The sequence below is a fragment of the Podarcis gaigeae genome (assembly GCF_964106915.1).
Source record: "Podarcis gaigeae genome assembly, chromosome: 2".
Classification (NCBI taxonomy): Eukaryota; Metazoa; Chordata; class Lepidosauria; order Squamata; family Lacertidae; genus Podarcis; species Podarcis gaigeae.
In genome coordinates, this window is record NC_139679.1 from 118,111,449 (window position 1) to 118,126,355 (window position 14,907).

At 46.7% G+C, this 14,907-nt stretch overlaps 2 protein-coding genes and 1 long non-coding RNA gene across 4 annotated transcripts in view; 1 reads left to right on the forward strand and 2 right to left on the reverse strand.

Annotated features, from left to right (window-relative positions):
• Positions 1 to 14,907, reverse strand: part of LOC310837236 (uncharacterized protein) — a 501,393-nt gene that overhangs the window by 392,231 nt on the left and 94,255 nt on the right. The window lies entirely within an intron of this gene.
• On the forward strand, positions 488 to 1,272 carry LOC310838238. Its single transcript, XR_014560838.1, has 2 exons — positions 488 to 1,086; positions 1,191 to 1,272. It is a non-coding gene; the product is annotated as an uncharacterized lncRNA (long non-coding RNA).
• LOC310837815 (uncharacterized protein) lies at positions 773 to 8,260 on the reverse strand. Of its 2 annotated transcripts, none has more exons than XM_083724966.1 (5): positions 7,954 to 8,260; positions 7,055 to 7,208; positions 6,715 to 6,817; positions 1,743 to 4,040; positions 773 to 1,672 (listed from the first exon to the last, which is right to left on the reverse strand). In XM_083724966.1, the coding sequence occupies exons 2-4, from the start codon at positions 7,160 to 7,162 to the stop codon at positions 3,112 to 3,114; spliced, it is 1,140 nt and encodes a 379-aa protein (XP_083581092.1). In that variant the 5' UTR covers positions 7,163 to 7,208; positions 7,954 to 8,260; the 3' UTR covers positions 773 to 1,672; positions 1,743 to 3,111. The 2 variants fall into 2 exon arrangements, with proteins under 2 accessions (XP_083581092.1, XP_083581093.1); XM_083724967.1 differs by having other exon boundaries at positions 7,055 to 7,566; positions 7,779 to 8,253.

The following is a 14,907-nucleotide window of genomic DNA, read 5'->3' on the forward strand; positions in this document are numbered from 1 at the left end:
TGCATACCAATTTTTATTTTTGCTTCTGGTGCCATGTGAGCCCCGTAAAATTTCTCTGTGAGGGAATGAAGAGAGTCCAACTCTACCAGCCCCAACTTAGACAATGTGATAGAAGAAAAGAGTGGAAAAATAGCAATCAGCTCTGTAGGATTTCCCACAGTATTAACTGCAGGGTATTTCCCCACCTTACCTCTCTTCCAGTTTTCAGGTGTGTATATTTCTTTTCCAGTTTTCCGGTGTGTATATATGCACATACAGTGTTGCCTCGCAAGATGAAAATAATTTGTTCCGCGAGTCTCTTCGTCTTGCAGTTTTTTCGTCTTGCGAAGCAACCCTATTAGCGGCTTAGAAAAAGGGGGGGGAGCGAAAAAACTCAAGCCCATAGGGAAATTCGTCTTGCGAAGCGCCTTGAAAAACGGAAAACCCTTTCGTCTAGCGGGTTTTTCGTCTTGTGAGGCATTCGTCTTGCGGGGCACCACTGTATTTTAATATTTGTAGTTTAGGATTTTCCAAAGGGCTGGAGATAGTCGGGAGAAATGTATTGCTACCAACCCTCACAGAGTCTCCTTTTCATGTGGATTTCCCCACCTGCTTTCCAACAACTAGCAGCACCGTTAACAAAACGGCACTCCTTAGGATCCTTTGAGGGAAGCCATGGCTGTTTCAAGTAGCAAGATAACATCTTTAAATGTATAGGGCAGATTGGGGCCTTAATGAGATACGCCTCCACCTTTAACACAAACCCTTCAGTCAATAAGCATGCATGCATCACAACTTTTATTATACATCCTTGTTTCTAGAACGGCCCATGTCGCCTTGTGCGGGGCAGGTAACATCAGTTGAGATGCAGACACAAAATGTGCAGAAGTGAAACTGGCAAATTATGCCAACTCCATGACAAGCTGCCTGCTTATATTATCACTTGAGATTACGGAGGAATTATTATTGCAGAGTTCTGAGAGCTCAGATGACGAGCTGTGGATCTTTCAAGTTCGCGAGAGAAAGATGACAGTGGTTTTCATGGCAGAAGACAAAATGGGGAGAAATTCAACCATTTTTAGGGGGTCCAGTGTTTCTCAAACTTGGGTCCCCAGCTGTTGGACTACAACTCCCACCATCCCCTTGCTAGCTAGGGATGGTGGGAGTTGTAGTCCCCAAACAGCTGGAGACCCAAGTTTGAGAAACACTAGGTGACAAAAGATGTTTTAGAACAGGGGGAGGAACCTGATAATTCCAGACTTTGTGTATGTGTGTAAGGGGGAAGAAATAAGTCCAAGAAGGGGCATGAATACTGAGGTTTATAAAAATATGCATAGTGTCCCTCAACTGGATACTTCCCAGATGCTGAACTCCAGTTCCCATCATTCCTGCTCATTGTCCGTACTTGCTGTGGCTAATAGGAATTTGGAGTTTTATTTTTTAGTTGCTATAATCTGCCCTTGGACCTTATGGTAAACGGTAGATACGGAATCAAATAAATAGCAACATCTTGTGGATACCAAGATGGGAAAGGCTGTTGTGAGAGTAGCAGATTTTTGCCCCCTTCCCAAAGGAGACACGAATTTGGGGTTGCCACGGAAATCTGCGAGTGGCAGATTGGCAATGGAGAAGGGGGAATTCTTTGCTCTCAGTGCATAGTTGACTTACGGGCAAGGGAATACTTATCTCGAAGCTACTTCAACCCGAGGTATGACTGTATACCGCCATAGCTCCACAGTCCTTTAAAAAAATATTCTGAGCACCTGGGCATTGGAAAAGTGGGTTAGATCCAAACCCCAAGTAGGACAGGCCTATCAACCGCTGTTCAGTATGACAGCAGAACAAAACTCCCTTGGACAGAGGCAGTATACCTCAGGCTTCCAGATGCCAAGAAATACGACCAGCGGGAAGAGGGACTGTGGTCTGCTATTAGAAAACAGACTTAGATGGATGGATCTTCCATCTGCTCTAGTCAGGATCTTCATTTTCAGCCACATAAGGATACCACGAATGGTCCCATTCTGTCCAGCTGTCCCAATGCCTCACCTCACCTCACCTCACCTGTGGAGTTTGTCTTCCAGGCAATATGATCAACCAACCCCAAGTGCTCATTCAAGAGAAAATAACAGAACGGTCGGCTCTGTTTCAGGTGGTTCAGAAATCAACTTCCTTTTCAGCTCCTCACAAAACTTTCCAGGCAGCCTCAACAAAAGGTTCCTTCCTTTGACCGTCCCGCTGTTGCTGGACTGCAACTCCCATCATCCCCTGACTGCTGGGCTTGATGGGAGTTGTAGTTTAGCAGCACCTGGCGGGCTAAAGATTCTGCACCGCTGATGTCCATAGGAGCTGATAGGAGGGGCAGCTGAATCTTAAACCAGTACAGTCGCACCTTGGATCCTGAAAGCCCTAGAATGTAGATGTTTTGGCTCCCAAGTGCCGCAAACCCAGAAGTGATTGCTGCGGTTTGCAAACTATTTTTGGAAGCCAAACGTCCAATGAGGCTTCTGTGGCTTCCGACTGACTGCAGGAGCCAATAAGAAGCCGCACTTTGGTTTCCGAACATTTTGGAAGTTGAACAGACTTCTGGAACCGATTCCGTTCGACTTCCAAGGTATTCAGTGCTAGTCCTACTCAAGACTAAACCCATTGAAGTTGACAGGCATGACTAACTTAGCCAATGGTTCCCCACCTCTGCTCTAAACATTTACAGTGGTACCTCTGGGTGTGAAGGGCATCCGTTCCGGAGCCCCGTTCGCATCCAGAAGCGAACGCAACCCGCATGCGCGGGTCGCAATTTGCTGCTTCCGCGCATGCGCGAGTCGCAATTTGCTGCTTCCGCGCATGCGCGTGGCGTCATTTTCACCGTCTGCACGAGCGACGAAACCCAGAAGTAACACGCTCCGTTACTTCAGGGTCGCCGCAGCGCGCCACCCAAAAATACTTATCCCGAAGCTACTTCAACCCGAGGTATGACTGTATACCGCCATAGCTCCACAGTCCTTTAAAAAAATATTCTGAGCACCTGGGCATTTCCACACGGATTTTCTGATATTTTGCAAAGGTCAGAGGGACTGGAGGTTTGGGGTGTGTGTCCGTTTGTCTTCTCTTTCCCCTCCCCACCTCCTGATCTGGCTACGGCCTCTCCCCGCCATGTGTCTTTTTATGCACGGTCAGGTGGGACGTGCGGCTGAAGCTCTTCCCGCAGTCCAAGCATTCGAAGGGCTTCTCCCCCGTGTGGGTTCTCCGGTGTGTGATAAGGTAACCCCGGTCGTTGAAGCTCTTCCCGCACTCGGAGCACTCGAAGGGCTTCTCCCCCGTGTGGGTCCTCTGGTGCGTGACGAGGGAGCCCTTCTGGTTGAAGCCCTTCCCGCAGTCGGCGCACTTGTGGGGCTTCTCGCCCGTGTGGATCTTCTCGTGCCTCAGGCGGTCAGAGCGGTGCGAGAACCACTTCCCGCACTGGGAGCACTCGAAGGGCTTCTCGCCCGTGTGCGTCCTCTCGTGCCCCACGAGGTACGACCTCTGGCTGAAGGTTTTCCCACAGGCGGAGCACTCGTACGGCTTCTCGCCCGTGTGGACCCGGCTGTGGCGCACGAGCTGTGAGCTCGTGCAGAAGCTCTTCCCGCAGTCCGAGCACTCGTAGGGCTTCTCTCCTGTGTGCACCCGCTTGTGGCTGATCAGCTGAGAGCTGATGCCAAAGGCTTTCCCGCAGTCGGAACATCCGTAGGGCTTCTCGCCCGTGTGGGTCCTCTGGTGCTTCAAGAGGTTGCCTCGCTCCGTGAAGCTTTTCCCGCAGCTCAAGCACTTGTAGGGCTTCTCCCCGGTGTGGACGCGCTTGTGGTTGATGAGGTGGGAGCTGGTAGAGAAGTGCTTCCCGCACTCAGAGCACTCAAACGGCTTCTCCGTGACAAAGTTTGTCGCAGGCACGTTGCCCGGAGGCCCTTCTTCCACCGGGAAAAGCTTCCCAAGGATGACTTCTTCCAACGATATCCGGGTGGGGTGTCTGCGCTCGGGTCTTTCTGCTGGGAGGACCGCCTCTTCGTTTTCTCCGTCGGACTCGTCAACTTGTGGAACGAAAAGAGAGAGTCGTGGGATGAGTCAAACCTCAAAGCAGAGAGAGACAGAGGCAGCCAAGACCAAACCAAAGATGATAATGATGATGATAATGATAATAGTAATAATAATTTACAGTGGTACCTCAGGTTAAGAACTTAATTCGTTCCGGAGGTACCACTTTAGCTAATGGGGCCTCCCACTGCCGCAGCGCGATTTCTGTTCTCATCCTGAAGCAAAGTTCTTAACCTGAGGTACTATTTCTGGGTTAGCGGAGTCTGTAACTTAAAGCATCTGTAACCCGAGGTACCCCTGTATTACTTATACCCTGCCCATCTGGCTGGGCCTCCCCAGCCATTCTGGGCAGCTCCCAACAGACTATTAAAAACAATAAAACATCAAACATTAAAAACTTCTCCAAACAGGGCTGCCTTCAGATGTCTTCTAAAAGTCAGGTAGTTGTTTATTTCCTTGACATCTGACGGGAGGGCGTTCCACAGGGCGGGCGCCACTACCGAGAATTATTATTATTATTATTATTATTATTATGAGCCATTAAGCCAGCCGTGGAGAGACTCATCTGGTATGCATGGCCGTTTCGGACAAATCAGACCCACCTGCTTTGCACCTGGTTTAGGGCAGAGCTGAATGCGAACGGCCCTTCCAAAACCCCGTACAAAGTGCTTTACAAGCAACAACAATCAGCTGGTCACTGGGGCTTGCCTAGCACTGTGCAGAGAAGAGAAACTGTGCTGTCCCATCTCCCCTATACATTTGCAGCAGTAAGATACCAATTTAAACAGCCATGGCTTCCCCCAGAGAATCCTGGGAACTGTCGTATGTTAAGGATGCTGAGTGTTGTCAGGAGAGGTTCCTATTCCCCTCACAGAGTTGTAATTACTGCAGTTCCCTAGCACAAGGGATTATAATTTCCCCATGTTTGCTATTCCATGGTCCTCTAAACTTTCTCCAATCGTGTTCATATTTGATAATAATAATAATAATAATAATAATAATAATAATAATAATAATAATAATTTATTATTTATACCCTGCCCATCTGGCTGGGCCTCCCCAGCCACTCTGGGCGGCTTCCATAGAAACCAAAAATACAGTAAAATATCACACGTTAAAAACTTCCCTGAACAGGGCTGCCTTAAGATGTCTTCTGAATGTCAGGTAGTTGTTTATTGCTTTGACATCTGCTGGAAGGGCGTTCCACAGGGCGGGCGCCACTACCGAGAAGGCCCTCTGCCTGGTTCCCTGTAGCTTTGCTTCTCGCAATGAGGGAACCGCCAGAAGGCCCTCGGCGCTGGACCTCAGCGTCCGGGCAGAATGATGGGGGTGGAGACGCTCCTTCAGGTATACTGGCCAGAGGCTGTTTAGGGCTTTAAAAGTCAGCACCAACCCTTTGAATTGTGCTCGGAAACGTACTGGGAGCCAATGTAGGTCTTTCAAGACCGGTGTTATATGGTCTCGGCGGCTGCCCCCAGTCACCAGTATAGCTGCTGCATTCTGGATTAGTTGTAGTTTCCAAGTCACCTTCAAAGGTAGCCCCATGTAGAGTGCATTGCAGTAGTCCAAGCGGGAGATAACCAGAGCATGCACCACTCGGGCGAGACAGTCCGCAGGCAGATAGGGTCTCAGCCTACGTACCAGATGGAGCTGGTAAACAGCTGCCCTGGACACAGATTTGACCTGTGCCTCCATGGACGGCTGTGAGTCCAAAATGACTCCCAGGCTGCGCACCTGGTCCTTCAGGGACACAGTTACCCCATTCAGGACCAGGGAATCCTCCACACCTGCCTGCCTCCTGTCCCCCAAAAACAGTACTTCTGTCTTGTCAGGATTCAACCTCAATCTGTTAGCTGCCATCCATCCTCCAACCGCCTCCAGACACTCACACAGGACCTTCACCGCCTTCACTGGTTCTGATTTAGAGAGGTAGAGCTGGGTATCATCCACATACTGATGAACACCCAGCCCAAACCCCCTGATGATCTCTCCTAACGGCTGCATGTAAATGTTGAAAAGCATGGGGGAGAGGACAGAACCCTGAGGCACCCCACAAGTGCCTTCTTTCACCTTCTTTCCTCCATATTTAACCCGTAGACTCCAGCACATTTTGCTTAAGGTGCTCACTTCCCACAGCTTAATGTGCCATTCTCTGGTGCGCAGGATTCCCCGCCCGCCCCTACCCGTAGCAGTATTTTGCATATAGCATTGTCACTGCTTGTTGTTGTTTAGTCGTTTAGTTGTGTCCGACTCTTCGTGACCCCCTGGACCAGAGCACCCCAGGCACTCCTGTCTTCCACTGCCTCCCGCAGTTTTGTCAGACTCATGTTTGTAGCTTCGAGAACACTGTCCAACCATCTTGTCCTCTGTCGTCCCCTTCTCCTTCTACCCTCCATCTTTCCCAACACCAGGGTCTTTTAGAGGGAGTATTCTCTTCTCATGAGGTGGCCAAAGTATTGGAGCCTCAGCTTCAGGATCTGTCCTTCCAGCGAGTACTCAGGGCTGATTTACTAGTCACTGCTAGTACCATATGAAATAACAGATTTCTCTTGTCCTTTAGGTACGTTTTTAAAATAAGCAAGTAACAAAAAAATGATCCTTTTGAAGCAGATACTGCAAAATACTCCTTACGTTTGCTATAATTTGTCCCCAACACTTGGGTGTCTTTACCTAATAAGGCAGTCTCCCCATCATATTCTTCCGCCTCCTCTGCCTGCTTTTCTTCCTGTGCCTTCTTGGAATCTGAAAGATTCTTCTCTGAGAGCTGAGGCACCTGGAGTAGAGGGAAAAGAAGGAGGAGGCCTGTTATTCTGAATGTTAAACTGCTACTTTAAACAATGCTTTCTCTGCAGAAATCATTACTAGTCCGTGTGCTTACAATACAGCTTTTTCTCACAATTCTCAATATGCTCATGCTTTTAAATATGCTGCAAGCTGCATATTTAAGACCTGTGCTGTAACAAGACTGTATTCATAACACGTCTCTCAGTATCGCCCAAAGTACCCTTACGTTTTGTGCCTCTCCGTCAGGCTCTTGCCTTCTCAGGAGGAAATCTTCAGCTAGGGCTACCACCTGGGCACAGAGGTCTGGGCCAGAGTCCTTCTCCCAAGTCTGCATTTCTTGGAATGGAATGGTGAAAAGATGCTCCTTTTCTTTATCTGAACTGTAAACAAAAAACAAAAAACTCACAATCCACACTGATATGCACAAATGCACGGGACGAAGATTTCAGTAGCAATCAATACGAAACCTGCAGTTATCTTTCCATCAATATTATTATTATTATTATTATTATTATTATTATTATTATTATTAATTTGTACCCTGCCCATCTGGGCGGCTTCCAACAGAGATTAAAAATACATTAAAATACATTTAATACGGAGATTAAAAATACATTAAATCATGGCGAAGCTAAGCTCATTCCATTTGTTTATCTTTATGAACATAATATCAGCATTAAACAAGGTTTAGAGTGCCCATGGCCAGCCAAGTTACTTGGACACCTGAGAGAGAAAGCCCTATGGAATATTTAATTGAATTAGAATACAAAAATGGGAGGTGTGAGGAGGTCAAGGAAGTAAGTGAATGCAAATAAGTGATGTAAAGGTTTGACTTGTTTCTTTTTTTCTGTTTTTTTCTTTTTCTTTTTTTGGATGTTTGTTCTTTTTGTTTTTTGTAACCTTTAAAATCTTAATAAAAATATATTTTTTTAAAAAAAGAGAGAGAAAGCCCTATGGTTTCTCTCCTCCTGCAAAAGTACAATAATAATTAATTAAACAACAGTTTGATACATGAATTTATGGTATCACTCCAAAAAAAGGTGGTGTTATGATGCGTCAAACCTCGGAAATACATTTCCCCCCCAAAGGTTTCCACAATTTTGGCCACTAGTGTACTGTATGTACCTCCCACCTTTCCTCCAGGGACCCCCAAGGCGTCCAACGCGACTCACCCCCTCCTCATTCCTGGCTACAACCCTGCGAGGTAGGCTCGGGCTGCGCGCATCTTAGGACCTGATCCAGCAGAGCCTCCCTTGCGCTCTCAAGCCCCGGGGGAGAGGGAGGTGATAAAGAAGGGAGGGGGCTCCCCAACCCTGCAGCCTTTTTCTGCCCCCCTCCCCAAAGGCTGCCCCTTCCACGCGCCCAGCAGCTCCCCTGGCACAGATGCCACCAGACCCACCGAGGACACTTCCTACTTTCCCACGGGTGGGGGAGAGAGAGCAGGGAAAAAGGAAGCCCCTCCCACTTCCGCGTTGCACCTTCTCCCCCCATTTCCTGCCTCTCTAGGAACCACTCTGCTCGCTGCTCTTGTTAACTCTTAGGGGCCCGAGAACGGGCAACACGAGTCAGTCTCAGGCTGACTTTTAACCTAAGACATGCCCGGTTTCAAGGGCAAGGCGCTGGTTCTCTGGGGTTTGCGAGATGAGGATGCTCTGCTGTTTTTCTTTCCCAGAATCGTGGAATCGCAGAGCTGGATGGAAGGGGATCCGAGGGTCACCTAGCCCAACCCCGCTGCAATGCAGGAATCCTGCCCACAGCCATCCCTGGGGGGGCTCCAACCACCAGCCTCCTTGTCAGACGCACTGGCCCACAGAGGAGCAGCAGATCCTCCCCCCCCCCCCATGCACGGTTTACTCAGAAGTAAGCCCCACTCAGTCCAGTGGGGCTTACTCACTATGCTGCAGCTGGACATTATCGCTGACTCTGTGTTTTCATTGGAATTTTTAATTTTAACTTAGAATCGTGGAATTGCAGTGCTGGAAGGGACCCCAATGGTCATCCGGTCCAAATAATAATAATAATAATAGTAGTAGTAGTAATAATAATAATAATAATAATAATAATAATAATAATAATAATAATTTATTTATACCCCGCCCACTCTGGGCGGCTTACATAAAAAACAAAAATACAGTAAAATATTACACATTAAAAACTTCCCTGAACAGGGCTGCCTTAAGATGTCTTCTGAATGTCAGGTAGTTGTTTATCGCTTTGACATCTGCTGGAAGGGCGTTCCACAGGGTGGGCGCCACTACCGAGAAGGCCCTCTGCCTGGTTCCCTGTAGCTTTGCTTCTCGCAATGAGGGAACCGCCAGAAGGCCCTCGGCGCTGGACCTCAGCATCCGGGCAGAATGATGGGGGTGGATATGCTCCTTCAAGTATACTGGACCGAGGCCGTTTAGGGCTTTAAAGGTCAGCACCAACACTTTGAATTGTGCTCGGAAACGTACTGGGAGCCAATGTAGGTCTTTCAAGACCGGTGTTATATGGTCTCGGCGGCCGCTCCCAGTCACCAGTATAGCTGCCGCATTCTGGATTAGTTGTAGTTTCCGAGTCACCTTCAAAGGTAGCCGCACGTAGAGTGCATTGCAGTAGTCCAAGCGGGAGATAACCAGAGCATGCACCACTCTGGCGAAACAGTCCGCAGGCAGATAGGGTCTCAGCCTACGTACCAGATGGAGCTGGTAGACAGCTGCCCTGGACACAGATTTGACCTGTGCTTCCATGGACAGCTGTGAGTCCAAAATGACTCCCAGGCTGCGCACCTGGTCCTTCAGGGGCACAGTTACCCCATTCAGGACCAGGGAATCCTCCACACCTGCCCGCCTCCTGTCCCCCCAAAACAGTACTTCTGTCTTGTCAGGATTCAACCTCAATCTGTTAGCCGCCATCCATCCTCCAACCGCCTCCAGACACTCACACAGGACCTTCACTGCCTTCACTGGTTCTGATTTAAAAGAGAGGTAGAGCTGGGTTCCTAACCCCTGCGATGCAGGAATCCCAGAACAGCTTGGGGAAAACTCCCTTTAAATAATAATAATAATAATAATAATAATAATAATAATAATAATAATAATAATAATTTATTATTTGTACCCCGCCCATCTCTGGGTGGCTTCCAACAGAGATTAAAATACATTTAATATGGAGATTAAAAATGCATTAAACCATGGCAAAGCTGACCTCGTTCCATTTACAGATAGGTAGCCGTGTTGGTCTGCCATAGTCAAAACAAAAAAATTCCTTCCAGTAGCACCTTAAAGACCAACTAAGTCAGTTCTTGGTATGAGCTTTCGTGTGCATGCACACTTCTTCAGATACACTGGTGTATCAGAAGAAGTGTGCATGCACATGAAAGCTCATACCAAGAACTGACTTAGTTGGTCTTTAAGGTGCTACTGGAAGGAATTTTCTCGTTTCATTTGTTTATCTTTCTGAACATAATATCAGCCTTAAACAAGGTTTAGAGTGCCCATGGCCAGCCAAGTGACTTGAGCACCTGAGAGAGAAAGCCCTATGGTTTCTCTCTCCCTGCAAAAGTACAATAATAATTAATTAAACAACAATTTGAAATATAATTTTATGGTATTACTCCAAAAAAATCCCAGAACAGCTTGGGGGGAAATAAAAATAATAAAAATAATTTTTAATACCCTGCCCATGTGGCTGGGTTTCCCCAGCCACTCTGGGCGGCTCCCCACAGTATATTAAAAACACGATAAAACATCAAACATTAAAAACTTCCCTAAACAGGGTTGCCTTCAGATGTCTTATAAAACTCCCTTCCTGAGAGCTGCTGCCAATCAGTGTAGACAATACTGAGCTAGTTAAGACAGGTTCCTTATCCCTGACAGGTGACCATCCAACCTCTGCTTAAAAACTTTCAAGGGAGAGCCTCCCACCCCTCTCCTGGGAGTCTCCTCCACAGTCAGAAGATTCTTCCTGACGTCTAGTGGGAATCTCCTTTCTTGTTTTTTAACTGCCTCCTTTTTTCACTTTTGAGTTCCTATCTGCTGTTGTCCGATTTTATTTTTACGCATTACGTCTTCTCACCCAGGGGCTGCTTGTGTGTTTCCCATAGGCAGCTGACTGGCCAAGGTGAGGACAGGATGCTAAATGGGGACCACTAACCACCATGGCTCTAAGTTCTGCCTTGGCTGTAGCCAATGCGCTGCTCGAGACCAGATGCTGAGCATCAGCAGGTGGAGAAAGTAGTGCCGTTGTGTTCAGATCCTGCTCAAGGGCCTCCCATGGGCATTTCTTGGCCACCATGAGAGCACGATGGAGAGACTAGTTGGGCCTCCAAGGCTCCGTTCCCACCATGCATTTAAAACACTATGATACCAACTTAAATAGTCATAAAAAGTAAAGGGAACCCTGACCATTAGGTCCAGTCGTGACTGACTCTGGGATTGCAATGCTCATCTCGCTTTATTGGCCGAGGGAGCCGGTGTACAGCTTCTGGGTCATGTGGCCAGCATGACTGAGCCGCTTCTGGCGAACCAGAGCAGCGCACGGAAACGCCGTTTACCTTCCCGCCAGAGTGGTACCTATTTATCTACTTGCACTTTGAGGTGCTTTCAAACTGCTGGGTTGGCAGGAGCAGGGACCGAGCAATGGGAGCTCACCCTGTCGCAGGGATTCGAACTGCCAACCTTCTGATCGGCAAGTCCTAGGCTCTGTGGTTTAACCCATAGCGCCACCCGCGTCCCTTTTAAATAGTCATGGTTTCCCCCAAATAATTATGGGAGCTGTAGTTTATTAAGGGTGCTCATCGCCCTTATGTGACCCCCATTGCCCTCCCAGAATTACAATTTGCAGAGTATTTTAACAACTATCACATCACTCTTCACAGGAAATTCCGGGAATGCCCCCTGCTTGATCCAGAGCTTTGGGAAGGATACCTTTGCTCTCAGCTGATGTGAAATTTTCTCCATGCCCATGAAATTGGTTTATTAAATTCCTACAGGGGTTTCACTGGTGAAGTCCTAGGGGCCTAGTTTCTGCAGGGATGGGAACATTTATTTTTATTTATTTTTAGAAGTATTTGGCTGCATGCACACCACAGCCCCAAAAAGAACCCTGGGAACTGTAGATTGCCCCTGACAGAGCTAGAATTCCTAGCACCCTTAACAAATTACAGTTCCCAGGATTCTTTGGGGAAAGGGTGGGTGGGTAGGTGGGTGGGTGTATGGTGTGTATGAACTGCCAACTTGCTTAAGAATATCAAGGAAGTGGCCTCATAAAATCCCATAAAACAGAGGAAGGAGAGGCTCATGCCAAAAGAAAACTTCAGTTCTCTGGATTATTTGGAGGAAGCCATGACTGTGCTTTAAATGTATGGTATGGATGTAACCTAGTTGCTCTCTGAGTCTCTTTGCTTACTCTGTGCAAAGTTACATGACTGGCAAGTTGACATCGTGATTGCAGGGGTCTCTGGCCTTATCGGGATGCTGTTAATTTGTAACGTACAAGGAAGGCAGCAGACCTCTTGGTTTCTCAAAAGGCAAAGTCCTGTTTATTTGAGATGTTACCTATCGATAGCTTTTGGCAGTTTCAGCAGAACAAACATCCATTCAAACATTCACTCAGCATAGAATCGATGACATTAAAAGGAACAATATTATAAAGATTATGGAAGTGTAAGGCTGCATACACATCATAACTTTAAAGCACATTACTTCCAAATAATTTGTTGTTGTTTAGTCGTTTAGTCGTGTCTGACTCTTCGTGACCCCCTGGACCAGAGCACGCCAGGCACTCCTGTCTTCCACTGCCTCCCGCAGTTTGGTCAAACTCATGCTGGTAGCTTCAAGAACACCGTCCAACCATCTCGTCCTCTGTCGTCCCCTTCTCCTTGTGCCCTCCATCTTTCCCAACATCAGGGTCTTTTCCAGGGAGTCTTCTCTTCTCTTGAGGTGGCCAAAGTATTGGAACCTCAGCTTCAGGATCTGTCCTTCCAGTGAGCACTGAGGGCTGGTTTCCTTCAGAATGGATCTTCTTGCATTCCAAATAATAGTGTCCAGATAGTACTTGCCCCAGTCTGTTCTGCCTTGGTCAAACCACACGTGGAGTCCTGTGTCCAATTCTGGGCGCCACAATTTAAGACAGATATTGACAAGGATTAGCAGCAGCTTCCGAGCACACAAAAAGTAGATAGTGCCATTCAGGAGATGATAATTCTTTCCTATGCAAATCACCCTGTGCAGTTTGCGTAGGAAAAACTTACCAATTCAAATTTTGCAGGAAAGCCTGCAGCACTTGCACTTCTAAAACTATAGGAGCATCTATGCTGCAGTTGAAATTAAGGAAATTGATAAGGAGAAGTTAAATTATATATATATCACACACACATAATTTAACCTCATTATTAGTTTCCTTAATTTCAGCAGTTACAGATATATAATTTAACTTCCCGTTATCAGTTTCCTTAATTTCAGCATATTATATATATAAAAAACCATATATATAGATATTTAATTTAACTTCTCATTATCATTTTCCTTAATTTTGGCATATATTATATTAAAACACATATATACAGATACATAATTTAACTTCTCATCAGTTTCCTTAATTTCAGCAGATATATATATATATATATAAAACAGACACACACACACATATATAGAACTTCTCATTATCAGCGTTTCCTTAATTTCAGCAGATATTGTGTGTGTGGTTGCTATTGGTTTCTATTGATGTATTGGTTTCTTTGCTGCACATCATAGCTGTCAACTTTTCCCTTTTCTTGCAAGGAATCCTATTCGGAATAAGGGAATTTCCTTTTAAAAAAGGGAAAAGTTGACAGCTATGTAATGCTCGTATAGGATATTCTGTTTCTTAATGTTTGATGTTTGGTTGTATTTTTATATATGCTGTAAGCCACCCAGAGTGGCTGGGGAAACCCAACCAGATGAGTGGGATGTATTTTTATTTTAAATCCTATTACTATTATCTACATATTTACAAGTTAGCTTCTCATTATGACAGTTTCCTTAATTTCAGCAGCACCATTTAAGGAAGGCTGCCTCATGTTGTTGTTGTTTAGTCGTCTCCGACTCTTCGTGACCCCCTGGACCAGAGCACCCCAGGCCCTCCTGTCTTCCACTGCCTCCCGCAGTTTGGTCAAACTCATGCTGGTAGTTTCGAGAACACTGTCCCACCATCTCGTCCTCTGTCGTCCCCTTCTCCTTGCGCCCTCCATCTTTCCCAACATCAGGGTCTTTTCCAGGGAGTCTTCTCTTCTCATGAGGTGGCCAAAGTATTGGAGCCTCAGCTTCAGGATCTGTCCTTTCAGTGAGCACTCAGGGCTGGTTTCCTGAAGAATGGATACATTTGATCTTCTTGCAGTCCATGGGACTCTCAAGAGTTTCCTCCAGCACCAGAATTCAAAAGCATCAATTCTTCGGCGATCAGCCTTCTTGATGGTCCAGCTCTCACTTCCATACATCACTACTGGGAAGACCATGGCTTTAACTATATGGACCTTTGTTGGCAACTATACGGACCTTTGTTGGCTGCCTCATATACCGGTATATATATATATATATATATATATGCAGGTTTTGGTGTCCTCGGGTGTCTTCCCGTGTAAAAGTTGGGGTGTCTAGGCGACGTTTCGACGAGGTCTCACTCGTCATCTTCAGGCTGGTGCTTTCGGCTTCTTGTTACTGGAACAGAGCGGGATATCAATGTTTGAGTTCCTATAAATACTGTAGAGGGGGTGTGGTGTCTAGCCTCCAATGTTCTGGGCAGAGAGGAAGTTCCCAGGCTAGTGTGCCTTTTCTTCTTTTGTTCCTTGATTACTTGAGAGATACCTTGAGTGATTTCTTGAGTGATATCCTGAGTACCACTTAGGTGGGTCATTAGGTGTGGATTAGTTGCTAAAGTCTTTGTGTCTTGACCTCTTGAACTTTGTGAAGAGTTTTCCTGAGAAGATGGCTGTATTGCACTTAGTTGTGCTTTGGCTTGGCTTCGTGTATAGGGGCGAGCTGTGGTTTTGTGGCTTGTGTCAGCCAGATCTGTGTAGGGATTGCAGGGGGGTGCAGCATCCGGAGGTGCGAAACGTCGCCT